General features: G+C 47.4%; 2 protein-coding genes and 1 long non-coding RNA gene across 8 annotated transcripts; 1 reads left to right on the top strand and 2 right to left on the bottom strand.

The window, feature by feature from the left end:
* Positions 1-192: 192 nt before the first annotated feature.
* LOC115531197 (carbonic anhydrase 4) lies at positions 193-9,891 on the bottom strand. 4 transcript variants are annotated; one of them, XM_030340327.1, is made up of 9 exons: positions 9,694-9,891; positions 6,465-6,576; positions 4,287-4,313; positions 3,986-4,159; positions 2,676-2,824; positions 2,057-2,152; positions 1,562-1,640; positions 911-1,074; positions 193-735 (listed from the first exon to the last, which is right to left on the bottom strand). In XM_030340327.1, the coding sequence occupies exons 2-9, from the start codon at positions 6,535-6,537 to the stop codon at positions 523-525; spliced, it is 975 nt and encodes a 324-aa protein (XP_030196187.1). In that variant the 5' UTR covers positions 6,538-6,576; positions 9,694-9,891; the 3' UTR covers positions 193-522. The 4 variants fall into 4 exon arrangements, with proteins under 4 accessions (XP_030196187.1, XP_030196185.1, XP_030196186.1 ...); XM_030340325.1 differs by lacking the exon at positions 9,694-9,891 and adding an exon at positions 6,779-6,918; XM_030340326.1 differs by lacking the exon at positions 9,694-9,891 and adding an exon at positions 6,779-6,827 and having other exon boundaries at positions 6,465-6,621.
* Positions 4,462-7,183, top strand: LOC115531203 (uncharacterized). The gene is made up of 2 exons (XR_003973852.1): positions 4,462-5,457; positions 5,792-7,183. It is a non-coding gene; the product is annotated as an uncharacterized LOC115531203 (long non-coding RNA).
* On the bottom strand, positions 9,692-14,205 carry LOC115531196 (uncharacterized). 3 transcript variants are annotated; one of them, XM_030340324.1, is made up of 3 exons: positions 12,791-14,204; positions 10,102-10,364; positions 9,692-9,818 (listed from the first exon to the last, which is right to left on the bottom strand). In XM_030340324.1, the coding sequence occupies exons 1-2, from the start codon at positions 13,911-13,913 to the stop codon at positions 10,348-10,350; spliced, it is 1,140 nt and encodes a 379-aa protein (XP_030196184.1). In that variant the 5' UTR covers positions 13,914-14,204; the 3' UTR covers positions 9,692-9,818; positions 10,102-10,347. The 3 variants fall into 3 exon arrangements, with proteins under 3 accessions (XP_030196184.1, XP_030196182.1, XP_030196183.1); XM_030340322.1 differs by having other exon boundaries at positions 10,102-14,205; XM_030340323.1 differs by having other exon boundaries at positions 10,105-14,205.
* Between the last annotated feature and the right edge of the window lie 4,854 nt (positions 14,206-19,059).

Below are 19,059 nucleotides of genomic sequence, written 5' to 3'. Positions count from 1 at the left end.
CATTGTGTAGCGTCTTACCCTAGCTATCATGTTGCATAACTGTACCGAAAGCGATAAGTTACCATTTCTTCTGACAAATGTACTTACTGTAAGTCGCTTTGGATAACAGCAACTTACAGGGAGGGGTAAATGTATCGTAACCGTAGAACAACCCCTCAAGAAATGTTCCTGTGGCCAAAGAAAACGACATGATAACATCCTTCATTTATTCCTTCATTAGCAAATAGTTATGGTTTAACATACAAAGCGAGTTAATAATATATTATTAAGATTAGGTCATTTAGCTGATTAATAGTAAAAATGATCCATAAGCAGCCACCATCATGCAAGAACCGAATCCAACTATCTACATTCTTTGGCTTCAGGGTTCTGCACCGAATTAAGTTTCTTTGAACGGTCCCCCCCGTTCGTCATCAAAACTTTTCTTCCTCCATTAAATCTCTTTTCTCAATTGCGTGACCGGGCCGGGACAGTCTGGGAGGTGATCCCACTGCAGTCCTGGCCCTTTAGCTTAGCTATGAGCTACACTCCCTTAAAGGCCCAGAGCGCTGCGATGGCCATTTGGGCGGCGGCCAGCGTGACGGAGGAGCCGCTGCTGGCGGCGGCGGTAGTGGTGGTGGTGGTTGGCCTGGCGTTGGTCCTGATCGCCTGGTCGGGCTGGATGGGTCTGTAGGTGTTGAGCAACAGCGCAGACGTCCCATTGGCCACTCGCACCGTGCTGCTGAAGAGCTCGATCTGGGGGGGGGGGGGGGGGGGGGGGGGGGGAGAGAGAGAGCTGAATGAGGACCATGGCCATCCAACAGACTGATGGGGTGCACCACATGAACCGCAAATCCTCTCCTCACTTGGGTTTCACCAGCAGGCGTTAGGGCCTACAGTCAAACGATTGATCCGGCAGGAAGTGACTCACCGCCTCTTTGCTGACTTTGATGGATTCTTTGAAGACGGTCCAGATCACTACTTCGTTGCAGCTAGGCGTGGTGAGGGAGCCCAGGTAGCGGTAGTACTTGGTACGGTCCACTCCCTCCAAGAGGTCATCCAGGGATATCTTGTCGGCGAAGTAGGCATAATCACCTGAAGCCAAATACACTGTTTAAGTACTGTTTGGTACTGCAGCCCTCACGTTGCAATTGAGAAGGCATCCCAGTTAAATGTAGAGTGATTCCGATACCAGTATCAGAAATTCCTCCGATACTGCTATCGGGTATTGGCGAGTATGCAAGTCTATTCCCCGGTCCGATACCATCACATGACTAGCTCATTTACTAAACAGGCAAAGAACGTCACAAACATGTGCAGTGTTATGCTGCGTTCGTTAAAGGTCAGAGGTGGAAAGTTGGAATGGGAAACTCCCATTCGAGCTACCACAAATGTATAATTATAAATGTAAACGATCTAGTTCTGATTAGTGTGCCATTAGTGGTTAAATGTTAGATGCTTTATCGGTATATACACCAGGTATCGGCCGATGCTCAAGTGCAGGGATCGTATCGGGACAAAAACAATACAAATATTATCGGAACACCTAGTTAAATGTCTCAGGGAACCCTGAGCCACTCACCGCCGTTTGTGATGTTGGGCAGGTACGACGCCAGTGTGTCCCAGTAGGTAGAGGCCATTGTAGCGGGACCGTCCAACTCCTGAAGCCCTCCCCAAGCAGGAGAGAGACAGCGGTGAGAAGCAAGGCCAGGAGATAACCCGCACATTCGGAACAGTAAAGATGTTAATTGAACCAAGTGCCAAGCAATAACTTGTCAGGTTAACCCATTCCCCGTATACAACAAAGATAGCGCGGATAAGATGCTGCACAATGCGAAGTACTATTTTTAAGTGCCAGGACATACAACATACAATAAGTGCGCGTACATTACGTGCCAGGACTTCCAACACAATAAGTGCTTAAGAAGGGGGCTGGGGGAGGCTATGCAGAATCTAGGTGCACTCTGAGTCTGAACAAGCGAGTCTCGAGTCTCTAGCGGAAGCTGTTGAGCGACTCTGCGCTCCTGACATCGGCGGTCTCACTAGACCAGTGGGACCAGTGTTTGTGTCTGCTTACCTCGAGGAAGAACCCCAACGCTGCAATGGATTCGTTGTCCGCAACAGCGAGTGTGGTGTTCCCGTTGTAGATCGCCTTAACGTTCACAATGTGCATCTAATTCAAAGACATGCAAACACAACCACATCAAATTCCTGCTGTTACAGTTGGACGGAACGGGTGTTTCACAGAAACACTCATGAATAAGACTTGAAGTGCCGGTGAACACAAAAGGGTAGAAGTACAATGGTTTAGAATCCATGGTTTAATGTCAGCAGTTGTTTAGAGTGAAGGCAGTCAATGAGGAATCTAGCTTAAAGCATACTTTCATAGTACAAGATGAATTATTCATTATAGCCTAATAAATGAACTGCATTATGACTACAATGTCTCCACCCACTCACAGCCCAAACTTAAACGCTGTATAAAGAGTTAATTAGTGACTTAATTAGTTAATTGCTTGCCCGAATATAATTTTCTAGAGAGATGCATGAATTAAGATAAATAGGGGGCCCACAAAAACTGCTTTTGTTGTAGGGCCCAGAGTGTCTTATTTAATGATAAGAGATGCGTGGTGTCCACCCACGCCCTCTCCTCACTGGGAGCGCTGGGAGAACCAGGCGCCGTGTGGACAGCCTACCTCCATGGGGTAACGCTTCCCGTTGACCGTGTGCTCCGAGCCTGGCTGTGTCGAGCCGTTGCCCCAGTGGAGATGGAACTGCAGGCTCTGGTAGGTGCTGTTGGGCAGACCCCCTCCGGACACCGTACCGTTCGCCAGCGTCACCTTGACTACAGAGAACCACCACAACAAGCAGGACGCGTTACAACAGCAGCTCACACAGACAGGACAAACTGCACTAGTCCGATAGTCTTCAGGGGAAGGTCCACAAAAGCTTGAGCGAATGTTTAAATGTTAGCGTCTACTTTTAGCTAATGTGATCCGTTGGATAAATGTAGATTAGACTTTTTAGGCCCATTTTATATTGAGGAAAAGCTTGATACTAGATTTTGTCAGTTGAAATTGGACCAGAGTAACGTCGGCCAGCCTCCTTTCTTGCAAAACAAGGACAAGAACTGGTTCCCCAAAACAAGAAGAACTGAGGTGCGTTCAGAATCGCAAACATAGGCGAACGTTCGCGAACGATTTTAAACATTTTCCGTTAAACGAACATAAGCAAGCAAACGTTTACGAACATAGGCAAACTGTCTGAAGAGGTAGTTCTCCACAAACACTTCGGCTATGTGACATTCGTTGCCATGGCATTAAAATAAACTATATTGAAATCATTTACTCCTTTCCTACACAGAAAGCAATAGATAAAACGTTTCATATAGCCTATCTACACCCTTACTTCAACTGTTGTCTTTTGCATCCTAAAATGCGATTTGAACGTTATATCGCAGTAAGAGGGTACAACTTCGGTGACGTAGCCCTCTATTCTTGAATTTTCCGTACTGGTTGTCTGCAGTAGGCTTTCAACGAGGTCGACCACTTGCAAACCCTCTTCTGTAAACCCTTCCATTAACATGGAGGCTGCCGCTAATACCATGGCCTTCGTATCCATTTTTTTCGTTTACAGTTTGTTTAGAACGGTGTTCAAAAATCGTTCAAAATTAATTGCTTAATGTCAACGCGTTCGTTGCGAACGTTCGCCTATGTTCGCTGAACTTGAACGCACCTCTGGTTCTTTGATTCTTTTTTTTTCAACATAAAACAAAAATATGGTCACGTAAATAAAATATACAAACGAACAGAGCTTCGTCTCCCCGCGACTTATATTGAGTCTACAACGTTCTCAAAGATTCAGCCAATGAGAGGTAGCAATGGTGTTGCCATGGCACCTTGGTAAACAAATGACAAGGCGGTACCGTCGAATATGCGCGCTTTCTCTGTCTGACGTATCTTGGGTCATACAAATCAGGGAGTGAGAGTGACAGCGAGACTCTTACCGGTTTTTCCAGTGTTCTTGATCTTGGTCAACCCCAATTTGTTGTCATAATCGGTGAAGGAGAAGCCAACCAGTTCGGCGTCTTCTACGGCCTTGCTGGAATTGATGTTAATGGGGGACTGCCTGCTCCCATTGCAGAACTCGACGGCTAGCGACACGGGCCATGTCGCAGGACCTGAAATGTGAGGGCACACACACTTAACACTGACTGATACTTAACCGCAGGCCTAGAAACAGTAGTAAGAGTAATACAGGATGTCTGGTGTCTGTGATGGGAGGGCATCTAAGCGTTGATGGCTCACCGCATGATGCGTCCTGGTAACACCAATCTGCCACGAGAAACAAAAAACATTTCAGGAGACTGTCAACATGGTCGTGGAAATATGGATTATGATGATAATATGCAATTATTTACAAATTATGTAAACCTTGTTTAACTTGACTAATCAATTAAAAAAGACATTGGTATACATTCTCCTTACACCTGGAGAGTTTGCCACCTCTGAATGGAAAGTTGTTGAAGTCAGATGTCACTTCCAGATTTAACCAATTCATTTTAATTGATCATCCCTCAAATCCCTACTAAGAAAGTAGCAAATAATAATGGAGCGTTGCAGTAGAGGTTCCTGGCCGAGCTCAGCAGGGAGGCAAACATGAAGGCGCGTTCATGAACGTGCGCAGTGCACCCGCACATGCATGTCTTTTCTAAAGCGTAGGCCTACACAACTTTTTAAAAAAAACTCGTCTGCGCGTCGTGTGGAGGCGCATTAGAGAGGATCATAACTTAAAACGACACACTTAACATTGTGTCAGCAGAGTGCAATGCTTCTAAACTTTTAATCAAACGTGCAGACAAAGTTCAACTCGTGCTGCTTAAATGTAATGCAAATGAGCCTTCTAGTCAGTTGCCGCACAAGTCAAGGCGGCAACTGAAGGCTCATTTGCTTAGAACTTTAAAAAAATAAATAGATTTATGATTGGTTGCAATTGGTTGCCTAACATGGTAATTAATTAATTTTGAATTGGAATTGGAATTTGAATTGAATGAGGTTGATGATTTGCCTCGCAACAGTGAAACTGAATTGTGATTGGTTATTTTTTATTCTCCAAGACTGCAAAAGTGAGTTTTGGCCTCTTTGCCTCCCTTCAGTGGCTATACCTGGACCAGAGTAACGTCGGCCAGCCTCCTTTCTTGCAAAGGCCCTTGGCTATTTATTTATTTTCAACATTTTCATGCAATTATTCAGTAATAAACACACATTGCACATGGATAATTTTGAAAAATAAATATTTTTTAATAATAATTTCATAATCACGTAAATCTTTTTTTTGGAAAATCACGAAGAGGCAATGGAGCGGTGTCGAAATGATGGAACTACTTTCCTCAGCGTATCAAAAGATATGCGCTCTGGTCTCCATCCGTCACTACAGGTGCGGCAGCGGAAGTGTTTCTTCACTTCACCAGCGGGCCAGGTGAGTCCAGACCACCGCATCTCTAATGTTAACGTGTTTACTTTGTATTTAGAGATATGCAATTATCATGCTGACTAAAGAATGCATATTGCGTGTAGCCTACAACTTTGCTTTGGAGTTCGCTAAACGTTTTCCATGGTGGCCCGTCGGATAAAGTTGCACGCTGTTAGCGTCATGCAACTTTGAGTGCAGAAAAATAAGTTATTTGCTGATGCACTCAATGCCTTCCCACATTTAGGAATCGAGGCTTTATTTAGCGAGAACAAAGTGAAACCATCGTTCTTGTGCCTTTAGCGTGACGCGTCGTTGTCTTCCTCTCCCTCTCCGTTCGCAGTGAGACGGGCCACGCGGAGCAGAGGTGAACATCACGAGGCGGCGGAGTCTCCTCATATGTTTGATTGAATGTCTCTGGTGTTCTTGTCTTGCTTTCAATAATCTTTGATCTGACCATTAGGCCTGCGCTTGTTTAAATCCCTGAAATACTATTTATTTACTGGTTGGGTTCACTCTGCATTACAATTCAAGTTTATTTGTTGAAGATTATGTAGGACCCGAGTTAGTTTGAACTTATTTAGCAGGTCAAGTATTATATAACGGTATTATATATTTGGGTCGTATTGAAGACTTAAACCAACAATCCCAGAGACCGACGTCCTTTCCGCCTCTCTGATCTCCGTGTTCAGGATTTAATTTCATAATTAGAAACTATAGGTTCAGGATACGATTTTAATATAATTACAAACTAAAGGTTCGGTTTTCATGGTAGTTAACTCATTACGCACGGCTCCTCCGTGAATAACGCGCCACTGGTGCATGGGAGATATCACGTTGGTCAGATAAACGAAGTCGTAATCACAACAGTCGATATCAAGACGTGCACCCAACCCCCTCAACTCACTCACCCGGAGAAAATTCAAACTGTGGGTCCGGGCCATACCCTTCTTGGGAATTTCATTTTTCTACCGGAGGAGGCTACATGTTCCACACAAAGTAACTAGAGGACTCACCGATCGAGGCGTCGGCACAGCGGCCTTGTCCCGCTAGGGCGCACAACACGAGGAGACCTCCGAGCAGCTGCATTTGGACCGGGTTCAGTGGGCTTCCTTTGGGCTGGTGGACCTGATGGTTTAATAACGCCTGAAGTTAATCACTGACCTGCTTTTTCTGCAGGAAGTGAAATGCATCCATTATCGATCCAACATTACCAATTAACATTCCACCTGTTCTCAAATCAATGTTCTCCATGTGATGAAAAACTAAAAGAACTGGCTTACATTTTTAGGTTTAATAAAATGGATAGAAATATAGTGCGGTGTGTTACCATGCGAGGAGGGACGGACGAGAATACGCGTGTGGGTGTGAGAGATGCTCTGGTCTGAGTCCACCTGCGCTTTTATAGCTGGAGGTGGGGCGCGACCCCGCCTCTTTGACCTCCCGTCCCTTGCAACAGACCGGCATGCAGATAAGCGCAGACGCGTAGACTTTATTTATGGAATATATATTGAGTACATTTTTTTTTTTTTTTCAGAGACCTATATCAATAGGGACGGCACGTGACGTTACATCGCAATAAATTATATATTGTTGATGTATTTGCATTGTATATTGTGTATGTATTGTTGTGTTTGCTTTGCATTTGTTTTACTCGATGTTATGCAAATGAGGGTCAACCCTCAACTGATTTTTCCGAGAATAAATAAAGTAAAAAAATTAAATAAAAAAATAAGCTGCGACATTTAGGGAGTTTTGGTTATTTATCCTAGCATATTTAGGTGATGATATTTATATGTTATTTCGGTGATATTTAGGATTTAGTTTGGTGATGGTATTTAGGCGATAATAATGAGGATGTTATTTAGGTGTTGATATTTAAGATGTTAATTAGGTGATATTTTGGATGTTATTTAGGTGATGATATTTAGGTTGCTATTGAGGTTCTGATACTAAGGATGTTATTTAGGTGATAGGTAGAATGATATTGGTAGTTTTGTTATTGTTATGTCATTGGATGTTATAGTTCTTCTGATCACTGTTTAGTAATTAATCTTCACATTATTGCTCATTATGGGGATCTTTTGAAAGTATCTTTCACATGCGAGACATGGCAAAAACTAACTATTAATTAGGATAGGTTACAGTATATTTCTTCTTATTTATGATTAATTAATCCCTTAAGGCATTCTGATGTACTAGCCCGATATAAGACCCATATAAAATATGCAATTCAAAAAGTAATATATTATTAGTATTATGAGTCAGAAGTAGGCCTACATAACGAATGACAAAACAAGTTTGTGTCAATCCGGAATCCCGGGTTCCTGCTTGGCAGGAACGCAGGATGTAAATATCTCCCCCTTTGAATGTAAGGAAAAACGGCCTATAGAGCGGGGCTGAAAAAAACTGCCCCCTTCCCCTAAAGATAATGGAGGGTTGAACCGTGTTCCCTTTGTTGAAGGACAATAGCCCTCTGGGGAGGGGGTGAAACTGTTCTCGCTTTGCTAGAGAGGAGAATGGTGTATGCACACATTAAAACAGGTACATTTTCTATAACAATTTCGTGCATTTTTTGCATTTCGAAGACTCTTCTGACTTAGATGCAATGTCTCAGAAATACATTGCCGTGAAAAATCGTTCATGCCGGCGTGATTATGCGACTGACAGACGTAACCTTGATTCCCAGCACATAATTTGTGTTCAAATTCCCCCAATTCTTGTTCCCTATCCAGTGTACCATGTCGTGTTCACTATATTTAGAAGAAGGGAACAAGTGAGTCAAACACAGCCATACACGAGTAGGCCTACTAACAGAAGATTATTGAAGGGAGCATGACGTCGGAGTCCGGACTTGGGCCAATTAGCTGAGCTCTGTCTTACCGAGCTTATCCAAACCACATGCTGTCCGTCTTCACTCAGCCGCTGTGCCTTTTATATAAAATTAAAAGAAAAAGCCCTTACATCCATTAGTTAAACTTGATTAAACCAGCACAAGGCCTTTTGAGATTATCCATCTATTTACAAGTTCTCCAGGACAAGGAAGGTGGCAGCTCACAAAACAGGATTTGCTAGCGATGACGATAGCATAAATACGAGTCATTTATGTTAATTATGTACTCTAAAATGTACATGTACATCTTGTATTTAGGGTGTTTATCAGACGCGGATTACAATCAGGACATTTGTCAAAGGAAATAGAAACAACAATATATCGCTGTCGGTAGGCCTACAGTAAAAACCATGTGCCAAGCACTAACAACCGCTAGGTTAACCCATTCCCTGTGTACAAAGATAGCTCAGATGAGATGCTAAACAATGCTAACAATGTTAAATGTGAAGACTAATTACTTTTAACAGAAGGGGAACTTCTGAGACACAATGTGACCGAGATAGATACATTCTTAGAAAATATGTTTGAGAACATCCTTTCAAAGGTGGTGAACCCGCTCCAACCCTGAAAGATTACATTTTTGTCTCTTTGGCATTTTAGTCTGATTGACAGCATACTGACTAACCAGATACACATCAGTATGAAACCACGAGGTAGAGCCGGCGTCGTTGAGCATGTCAGATATTTGCACGTGCTGGAGGGACTGCAGATGGCTATCCGCTGCACGATAGCGTCACTATACAGATGTATTTACTGCCACCGCTCAACTATGTACAACCAGTGATGTGATTGATGACCTGATATCCATCCTAGCCAGCATAACCACGTGTTTAATGGAGTTCAAACAGCAGGCTACTGAGTTAAGGCCGACCAAGACGTATTGTAATGCAGCCATTCAGCAGGCTCTACCCCAGCTCTTGAGCAGAGTTAAAGTCCCTGGTACCCAATATCCAAACAGGGACATTGGCGTCATCAATTAGCTGCCTTATACCGCTTGTTTTATACCACAAGCGGTTAGGCAGCACAATGAGCACTTACTTTTGTAGAACTCGTTTATTGTATGTCTGTGTGCAAACTTATTATCTTATGGTGTTAATTGATTTTATCAGTGCCTGTTACTATAGGCGCAGATGCATGTTTAAACCATCTGCTCGACTGAGGTTCTTTTTTTATGCGAGTATGATGTTGGGCATAAGCATTGTATTTTTCATTGTTATGGATGCAATAAACTTGACTGACTTTGATGTTCAACCAAGTGGATGTTTTTAGTCATCCATCAATGTTTGATAAAGAGAATATGTTATTGTAACAGGTCATTGAGCGAGCGGAGACCAAAGTTCGTCGTCACTCACTGGGAGCAGAACAGAGGCTTGAAACTATAAATCAACGCAGTGCTGGAGAGTCCTCTCGTTTAGCATTCAGCGTTCCGTGATCTGCGCTCTCTTTCTCTCTCTCTCTCGGCTCCCCGGTTCTCCTACTACAAACAAAGCAGGCACATAAATACACAATCCCTGATTGGTCCTGATCGCGGGCTCCTGCTCGCAATCAGGTCCACTCCCCCCAGCCGATCCGGTGTGTTCCCAACCTGCCCATACTCGTTCACTACCCCCCACACACCCCCACCGCCTGACACAGGCCGGGGTCACATCCGGCCGCCAACTCACTCCCCCCCCCCAGAGCGGGAGAGGAAGTCCGCCACGGCCATCTGCGCCCCAGGCCTGTGCATGACCCGAAAATTAAAGGGTTGCAACGCGAGGTACCACCGGGTGATCCTCGCGTTGACGTCCTTCATGCGGTGGAGCCACTGGAGGGGGGCGTGGTCGGAGTAGAGGGTGAACACGCTCCCCAGCAGGTAGTAGCGGAGGGCGCCGACCGCCCACCGGATGGCGAGACACTCCTTCTCCATCGTGCTGTACCGACCCTCCCGGTCCGATAATTTACGTCTCAGGTACAGCACCGGGCGGTCAACCCCCTCCAACTGCTGGATCAGGACCGCGCCCAACCCCCTATCCGACGCGTCCGTCTGCAGGGAGAAAGGGATATCAAAGTTAGGAGCGCACAGGACCGACTTTCCACAGAGGGCAGTTTTAATAGCCTCAAACGACACCTGACATGGCTCCGACCACTGGACTGTATCTGGGGCCCTCTTACGGGTGAGGTCGGTCAAGGGGCTGGCCAGGTCGGAGAAGTGGGGTACAAACTGCCGGTAGTACCCTGCCAGCCCCAGGAACCGCCTCACCTCTTTCTTGGATCTCCCTCCGCCCGATCACGCCCTTCCTCGGGTTGGCCGTGAGCCCCGCGCGTCTCAGCGATTGAAGAACGGCCGCCACCTGCCGCATATGCTGCTCCCACATTCCACTAGGGTTAGTCATCAATGTAGGCAGCAGAATATGCGGTCCATCAGCCGCTGAAACGTGGCCGGGGCCCCGAGCAACCCGTTCGGAAGCACCTTAAACTGGTAAAGACCGAGCGGAGTGGAGAATGCTGTTATTTCCCGGGCTGCTAGAGACAGTGGAATCTGCCAGTAGCCCTTCGTACAGTCCAGAGTCGTAAAATAGGTGAACATGCCAAGCCGGTCCATGAGCTCGTCGATCCGAGGCATTGGGTAGGCGTCAAACTTCGACACCGCATTCACCCTATGGTAGTCTACACAGAAACGGACAGTCCGGCTTCCCCACAAGCACGACGGGACTGCACCAGTCACTGTGAGACTCCTCGACCACGCCCAACTCCAACATGGTTGCCAATTCGCGCCGCACGACATCTTGTTTGTGGGCGGGCAGCCTGTAGGGGCGTGTCCGCACCGTTAAACCGGGCTGCGTCTCGATGTTGTGAGTAATTAGCGGGGTGCGATCGGGCAGGGGGGAAAAGACGTCGGTGAACCGGAGTTGCAGTCCGGCAACGTCCCGTGCCTGATTCCCTGAGAGTCCCTCGCCCTGACCGACCGGGGGGGTGGGGCCTGGGCTAGGGACGTCCGGCCCGAGCTCTTCCCTCTCCGGTAACGTCGACGCAAATGCAACAGGGACTGCATCGTTCCACCTCTTTAGGCGGTTGAAGTGTGTGCTTGTTTTCCCCCTGCCGAATGCGCTACCTCGTAATCCACGTCCCCGACCCGCCGTGTGACCACAAAGGGCCCTTGCCACTTCGCGAGTAATTTGGTGCTAGAGGTGGGCAATAGTACAAGGACCTTATCCCCCAGGGTGAGATCGCGTCATCTAGTCCCTCTGTCGTACAGGCGTCTCTGACTCTCCTGGGCTCGGTTAAAGTGCTCACGTGACAATACCCCTAGTGAGTGAAGCTTTGCACGCAAGTCCATGACGTACTGGATTTCGTTCTTGCCGTCACTGGACCCCTCCTCCAAGTTTTCTTTAATGAGGTCCAGGACGCCCCAGGGCTTGCGCCCATAAAGCAACTCAAATTGGGAAAACCCTGTGGAAGCCTGGTGCACTTCCCGCACTGCAAACAACAGAGGGTCCAGCCATTGATGCCAATTCCGAGCATCCTTGTGTATGAATTAACGGATCATGGACTTTAACGTCCGGCTAAACCTCTCACACAAGCCGTCCGTGGCTGGGTGATAGACGCTTGTGCGAATGGACTTGACCTTCAATAACCCGTCAAGTTCCCTAATCGTGCGTGACATGAAATTGGTGCCCTGGTCAGTGAGAATCTCCTTCGGGATTCCCACCCGCGATATGACATGAAACAACGCCTGCGCAACACTCTTCGCAGAGATGTTGCGCAACGGAATTGCTTCCGGGTACCGGGTTGCGTAGTCTATCAGGACTAACACAAATCGATAGCCGTGTGCGGAACGTTCTAATGGCCCGATAATGTCCAAGCAGATGCGATCGAAACGGGCTTCGACCAGGGGAAGGGGCCGTAAGGGAGCCCTGGGGACGGCTGGGGGATTAACCAATTGGCACTTGGGGCAGGATGCGCACCATCTGCGCACCTCCGCCCGAATCCCCGGCCAATAGAACCGGGCCATTATCTGATTAACCGTTTTTTCGTACCCTAAATGGCCCGCCGCTGTGTCAGCGCTGTGTCTGGCCGGACCTTACTCCCATCAAGAGCTATCACTTGGTTGCAGGCTGAGCTCAGTGTGGTGTCAGGAGACTGCTCGAGGGGGAAATCCTCCACCGGTGGGAACCTCGGCGCTGGGACCTCGGGTTGGGGTTCCCCCGCCTCGCCCGATCCCTGAGCAGCGTTGGCCGCACCCGCCTCGGTGCAGAACACAGCAAACGACTTACATGTCCCTACCGGTCGTGTCCGCACCCCCATCGTCCCCCTAACAGCCTGTAGAAACCCCGCCCAATCCAACCCAAGAATCAGGGGATGCGTGAGGCTCGAACTAACCGCCGCCTTAACACTATGCTTTTTCCCCCCACAACGAATTTCGATAGGGACCAAAGGATACTTGTGCACATCCCCGTGTATACACCTCACCAAAACGCTTGACGCCTCCACCAATGCCTCGGACAGCACCAGACGCTGGTGGATCATGGTCTGCATGCAACCTGAGTCCAACAGCGCCTGGTGCGTACCCCCCTGTGTCCATCCTCACAGGGATACGGGACGCCTCGCCGGGGCCGTGGGGAGGAGACGGGGCACCGGTGACACGGACGACCTGGCCCACCTCTATTAGAGGGCAATCCCGCCGGAAGTGACCAGGCCGCCCGCACCTCCAACACCCCTCCCCTGCCGTCTGATCGCCCGTCTGCGGAGTGGGGGTGGGAGGTGATTCATGTGCCCGTTCCGGAACGGGGACCCCCTCGCCCTCGGTGCCGGGCTTGGTGCGTGGGACCGGTGTTGGTGGTCGCTGAGCCGTTGGTGGTGGCTGCAGGTGGCTCTCTGCCAGGTCGACCGCAGCGGAGAGGCTTTCGGGCCGGTGGCACCGGACCCAGGCGGAGGTCCTAGCCGGAAGCCCCTCAACAAACCTCTCCAGGGCCACCTGCTCCACCACGTTCTCTGCCGAGTTCTGGTCCGGAACCAGACACCACCTCGCCTGGTCCCGCAGCTGCTGGGCAAAGGCGAAAGGACGGTCCCCCTCGGTGAACGCCAGCATCCGGAACCGGCGACGATGTTCTTCCGGGTAGAGGCCAAGCCGGTCCTGGATGGCCCTGGCGATGGTCCCATAGTCCTGCTGGGCCCCGGCCGGCAGACTGTGGTTTGCAAGCTGGGCCTCCCCCGTCAGGAGCGGCAGGAGACGGTGAGCCCACTCCTGACGAGGCCAACCGGAGACCTCGGCCACCGCCTGAAAATTCTCCAGGAAGGCCTCCGCATCATCCGCCTCCCCCATCTTTGGGACGTGGATGTTGGCCACGGGTCCCGCTCCCCTGGGTCCCTCGCCGCGTCCTCCGGAGGCAAGGAGCTCCCGTAGGACGGCCCGATCGGCCGCCAAGGACTGGGCCGCCAAGGACTGGGCCAGCTCTGTGAGCACCTCGCTCTGCGTCTGCTGGAGTTGGCCCTGCCGTTCCGCCATCTGGGCCAGGTGTCCGAGCACGCTTCCCAGCGGTGACTGGTCCATGTCTGCGCCCGCCCCACATTTGGCTCCACTGTAACAGGTCATTGAGCGCGCGGAGACCAAAGTTCGTCGTCACTCACTGGGAGCTTGTTTATTCTAACAAAAGTAAAACAGAACCGAGGCTTGAAACTATAAATCAACACAGTGCGGGAGAGTCCTCTCGTTCAGCATTCAGCATTTAGCATACAGCGTTCGGCAATCTGCGCTCTCTTTCTCTCTCTCTCTGCTCCCCGGTTCTCCTACTACAAACAAAGCAGGCACATAAATACACAATCCCTGATTGGACCTGATCGCGGGCACCTGCTCGCAATCAGTTCCACTCCCCCCAGCCGATCCGGTGTGTTCCCAACCTGCCCATACTCCCACCGCAGGCCAGACGTCGCACGTCCCCCCACAGTTATTCACGGCGATAAAACTTTCCAAAATGCCTTGCAGTAATATGGTGTGAACTTTTGTGGGTGTTACTGGATCTAACTGCTGGGCAAGCATTTAACATTAGTTTATTCCATTCCGTTTTAGTCTATCCTGCGAGGAGGCCTCTGTTAGAAGGGTCGGTCTCAGGGCCCCTACTTCACCAACAGAAGGGATCACAAGACGTTTCTGAAGACATAAGCCGACCGGTTGGTAGAATCCACTGGGTGGACTGATCTTTCCAGCATACATCTAGATCTAGACTCTCCCACTTGTGACTTCACAGGGCGGGGCATGTTTTAAACAGCTTGTAATGGCTAATCACACTCACACCTGGTGGTAAATATATATGTATATACAGTATAATATATATATAATATATATATATATATATATGTGTATATATATATATATATATATATATATATATATATATATATATATATATATATATATATATATATATATATATGTGTGTGTGCATACTATATGTATATATATATATATATATATATATATATATATATATATATATATATATATATATATATATGTGTGTGCATACTATATGTATATGCTGTATATGTAGCAGTCCATTATTTACAAATACAAAAACGCAAACATTATTTATTTTGCTGCCCACTTGGTTTTATCTTGACGAAAGCCTCCTAAGGAAAGTTACTACTTTCTTGTAGATCGCACCATCTTTCCCCGTCTTTGTTAAATGCGACTGCATCTCCTTATCTTCCATGATGGTCAGCAGCTCGCAGATTTCCCCGTCTCTCCAGTAAGAACTACTCAATGTTGCTACGTCATCAACACTTATACCCAAGTCCTGCCCCTGATACCGCAATAGCGTCTAATCGCATTTATATGAAATATTGAACCCCCAATATGATGAGGATTCGAGAGGTGACATTGGGGTGCAAATCTAGACCGTATATTATCTCGGCCAGTGTAAATGCACGGACCATGCTGAAAAAAAGTTTAAAATAAGGCGGGCATATTTGGCAGTGTAAAATCGCTTAGTGTTGTCGCAACACCAGACTGAATCAACATCTCACGCGACATAATCTGATGCGGGCCGCCGCTGACAGTGAGCCCAGCTTTGAATTTAAATTAATCCCCAACATGAGCCTGCTATGAAAACAACTTAATCCATCAGCTTTGCAACTGACAGCAAAAGTAAAGAGAGACAAAAGTGACACATGAGTAACTGCTCTTTCCACGCGAGGGATTAGCACAACAGCGGGAAACCTCACTCAAAGATCAATGCCCATGTTTACTTAACGTGATCACACCTTTAGTGACTGGTCCCGCCTGCTTGATCAGCAAATGCTGGTTAGATGGAACGACTCCAAAACAAAAAGTACTTCAAATAACTTCCGGGGAACTGTGCCTCGGGTGTTCTCTGATATAAGATGGTACCGCCTCATACGTGTGCTGTGAAACGGTTGTGGTATGCAACATCAACGCTGTTTCCACAGAAAAAAATGGTTTGACTAGCCCGAATCCTTCCCATAGAAAACGCGACTGAGTTTTGTCAACACTCTGTGATTCACAGCCAGGATACGTTCAATCAATTACATTTTATTTGTACAGCTCTTACAGCCAGGGCCGTCGGACTGCGGGGACAAAGGGGACAGTTGTGGGGGGGCCCAAGGCAGAGGGGGGGCCCATGACCAAAAAAAAAAAAAAAAAAAAAATTATCTTACCTTTTTCCTTCCCCCCCCTGATCCGCCAACAATCGCTTCCCCCCTCCCCCCCCCCCCCCCCCCCCCCCCCCCCCCCCCCCCCCCCCCCCCCCCGTCAACAATCTGGCGCAGGGGGTCCATCAGTACCTATAGTATAGGGGCCCAGGATTTGGTGCTACGGCCCTGCTTACAGCCCAAACAGACTCAACAGGCCCTATATATATGACACCCCCCTAAGAAAATCCAGGAAAACTCTGTTAATGAGCATTGAAGTAGCATGACGTTTCCCCTCAAACTATAAGTACCATTAGCGAACAACACAGTACTCTAGGTGGCTCAGAAGAACTCATTAGTGCTTGCGTGATAAAAACAAATTACAAAGTAGACATGGTCAGGTAGCATACCTCACACATATTGTTATTGCAGCCAATCATCCTACAATTAAGCATTCGAGTATTGTTTCCCATGAGGAATTTTCGTCCTGCCAGTTTCTCCAGTCCCTTTGAAATAGCCAAGAAGTTGAGTTTAACAGACTGTGTCGTTTGTACTGCTGATCGTAAACCCCAGTTCCGTGTAAGTCACATCAACATGCTGAAGCACTACTACTCAAGGTTCAACCCTCAGATAGATCAGATGACAGGCCCCGCCATCTCTCTGGGTGCAATGTTTGCTACTGTTCCTGACTCTGCCAAGGCCCCGTAATTGCTCACGTTATTGCTCACAAGGCTAAGCGGCCTACCTCAATTACACTTGTTGCTATTGTAGACAACCAAACCTACAAGTATGCAATCTTCAAATTAGAGAGGCCCGCCAGGCGGTGTTGTACCTGAACGCGGTCATTGAACGATAGTTCATGAACTCGTTCATATTTTGGGCGAACGTGAACTGAACGTACTGTATTACTGCCTGATGAATCGTTACTGTGAACTCGTTCATTCTGGGGTCTGTGAGGTGCAGGCTCACTCGGTTTACCTTTGTTCAATAGGGGGGTTATTTGTTTATCAACACGGCGGCAGCGAGCGCAGAACGCCGCGTTGTTTGACCGGTTGCCATGGTTATATCCGTGTGGTTAATTTGCAGTTGCGGTGTTGTCAGCTTACTGTTACCTTAAACTGTAATCAGAAAAAACACGGTTATATGCTAGACCCTATAGTATCTGTCGTATAAAGGCTGGGACGAATTTCAAATTATAAATATGTACACTTTATGTTGAAAGTATAGACCGTCGCGATTCCCATTGAAACTAATGGCACGGGATTATTCTTCAAAACAAGAGCTGTTAAATTGTGAAAAATGAATTAAACTGTTATCAGACAACGCAGTTATATGCTATAGACCCTAGAGTATCTGTGGTATAAAGGCTGAGACGAATTTCGAATTATAAATATGTACAATCCATAACGTTAGCTCTCTGGCTCATAGCTCAGCGGACTAGAATACCTCCAAGAATCATTGCTTGTTGGCCGAAAATGGAAAGGGGGGTTGTTGACGTTTGGTTGTAGTCTTTTCGCTAGGTTCTCCGACTCAACAGTAGGGCCAGAACCGAGCGAAAAGGCTACAACCAAACATGAACACCACCCCTTTCCGTTTCCGGCACACGAGCAAAGAGTCTTACAACAGAAATCAATGGGATTTACAAAATGCGCTAAATGTCAAATAAAACACAATAGAAAATGTATTTCGCTACGATACTTGATTGTACCACTCTATTTCATCCTAGACGAACAACAAAGGAGGCTCAATGTTCAAAATACTGGAAACAAATAATAGCTCACAGCAACATATTGAAAAAAAGAACTATAAACTAGTTCATTTTTTGGAACTGTGAACGTAGTTCAAAATTTAGAATTATGAACGTTTAACTGAACTAGTTCATTTAAAAATTTGTGAACTGAACTTTGAACTAGTTCACGTAGAAAGTGGACTTTCCCAACACTGCCACCAGGGATCCAGACATTAGAAGTTAGAGCATTATCAGGTTGAAAGAGAAGCTACAGGATTCCAGCTCATACTCAACCCACAAGGCATCTGCTAGTTCAGATTGCATTTTGATGATCACCTTGTGTGGCTTGGTGGGTGTGTGTGTGTGTGTGTGTGTGTGTCGATCACTTATTTAGTTTGGTCGCAGACTGTTGAAACTCTCGCCTCGCCCTGGAGGCGTCAGAGCGTCTGTGGGTCTGTCCGCGCGCAGGCCACAAGGCCACAGCCAGGATGAGGGCTGGGTGAGGGTTATTAGGGGGCCGGACGTGGCCACAGAGAGGGAGGGTTGGGCTCAGTACGGCTTCACGCCAGGGGAGACGGGAAGAGACGGTCAAAGACACGGCCGTCTGTTGGAACTTAGTTTGACTCGGCATCTAGACTCTGCATAGCCTCGCTCCCAAACCCCCTCACCCCCCTCTTACGAACTTATTGTTTGTTGTACGTCCTGGCACTTAATGTACCCACTAATTGCTTGTTTTACGTCCTGGCACTTAATTGCGCCCAAATTGCATGTTTTACGTCCTGGCAATTAGTGTACGCACTTATGTATGTTTTACTTCTTCCTGGCACTTAAAAATTGTACTTAACATTGTGCAGCATCTTATCATAACTATCTCTGTTGTATATGGGGAATGGGTTAACCTAGTGATTGTTAGTGCTTGGAACTTGGTTCTATGAACATCCTACTGCACCGACAGCGATATGTTGTTGTTCTGTTGTTTCTTCTGACAAATGTACTTATTGTAGGTTGCTTTGGATAAAAGCGTCTGCTAAATGCCCTTAATGTAAATGCAGATGTAGTGTGGCTCTAATCAAAGAGGGTGGGGAGAGTTATGGAGGCAGGATGGTGCGGTAGCTGTTACAATATGTTCAGCTCCAAGACTCTAGGGACGTGGATTGATTTCTCCAGCGTCATCAGTCCAACCCGTGGGCATCACAGAGCAAGAGGCCTCGACCTGACCCCGACCTGCTCCTGAATTCACCGGATAAAAGCATACGACTGAACTAAGCATCAGACAACGTATGGACAACTTATAGGAAATTGGGGAACTGCGAATAACAGGTGACTGAACATTTAATTTAGAGGCGCCTTTCAAGACACCCAA

Source organism: Gadus morhua, chromosome 18 (assembly GCF_902167405.1).
Source record: "Gadus morhua chromosome 18, gadMor3.0, whole genome shotgun sequence".
NCBI lineage: Eukaryota > Metazoa > Chordata > Actinopteri > Gadiformes > Gadidae > Gadus > Gadus morhua.
Note: the sequence above shows the minus strand (reverse complement) of the source record. Positions and strands in the feature narration are given on the sequence as shown.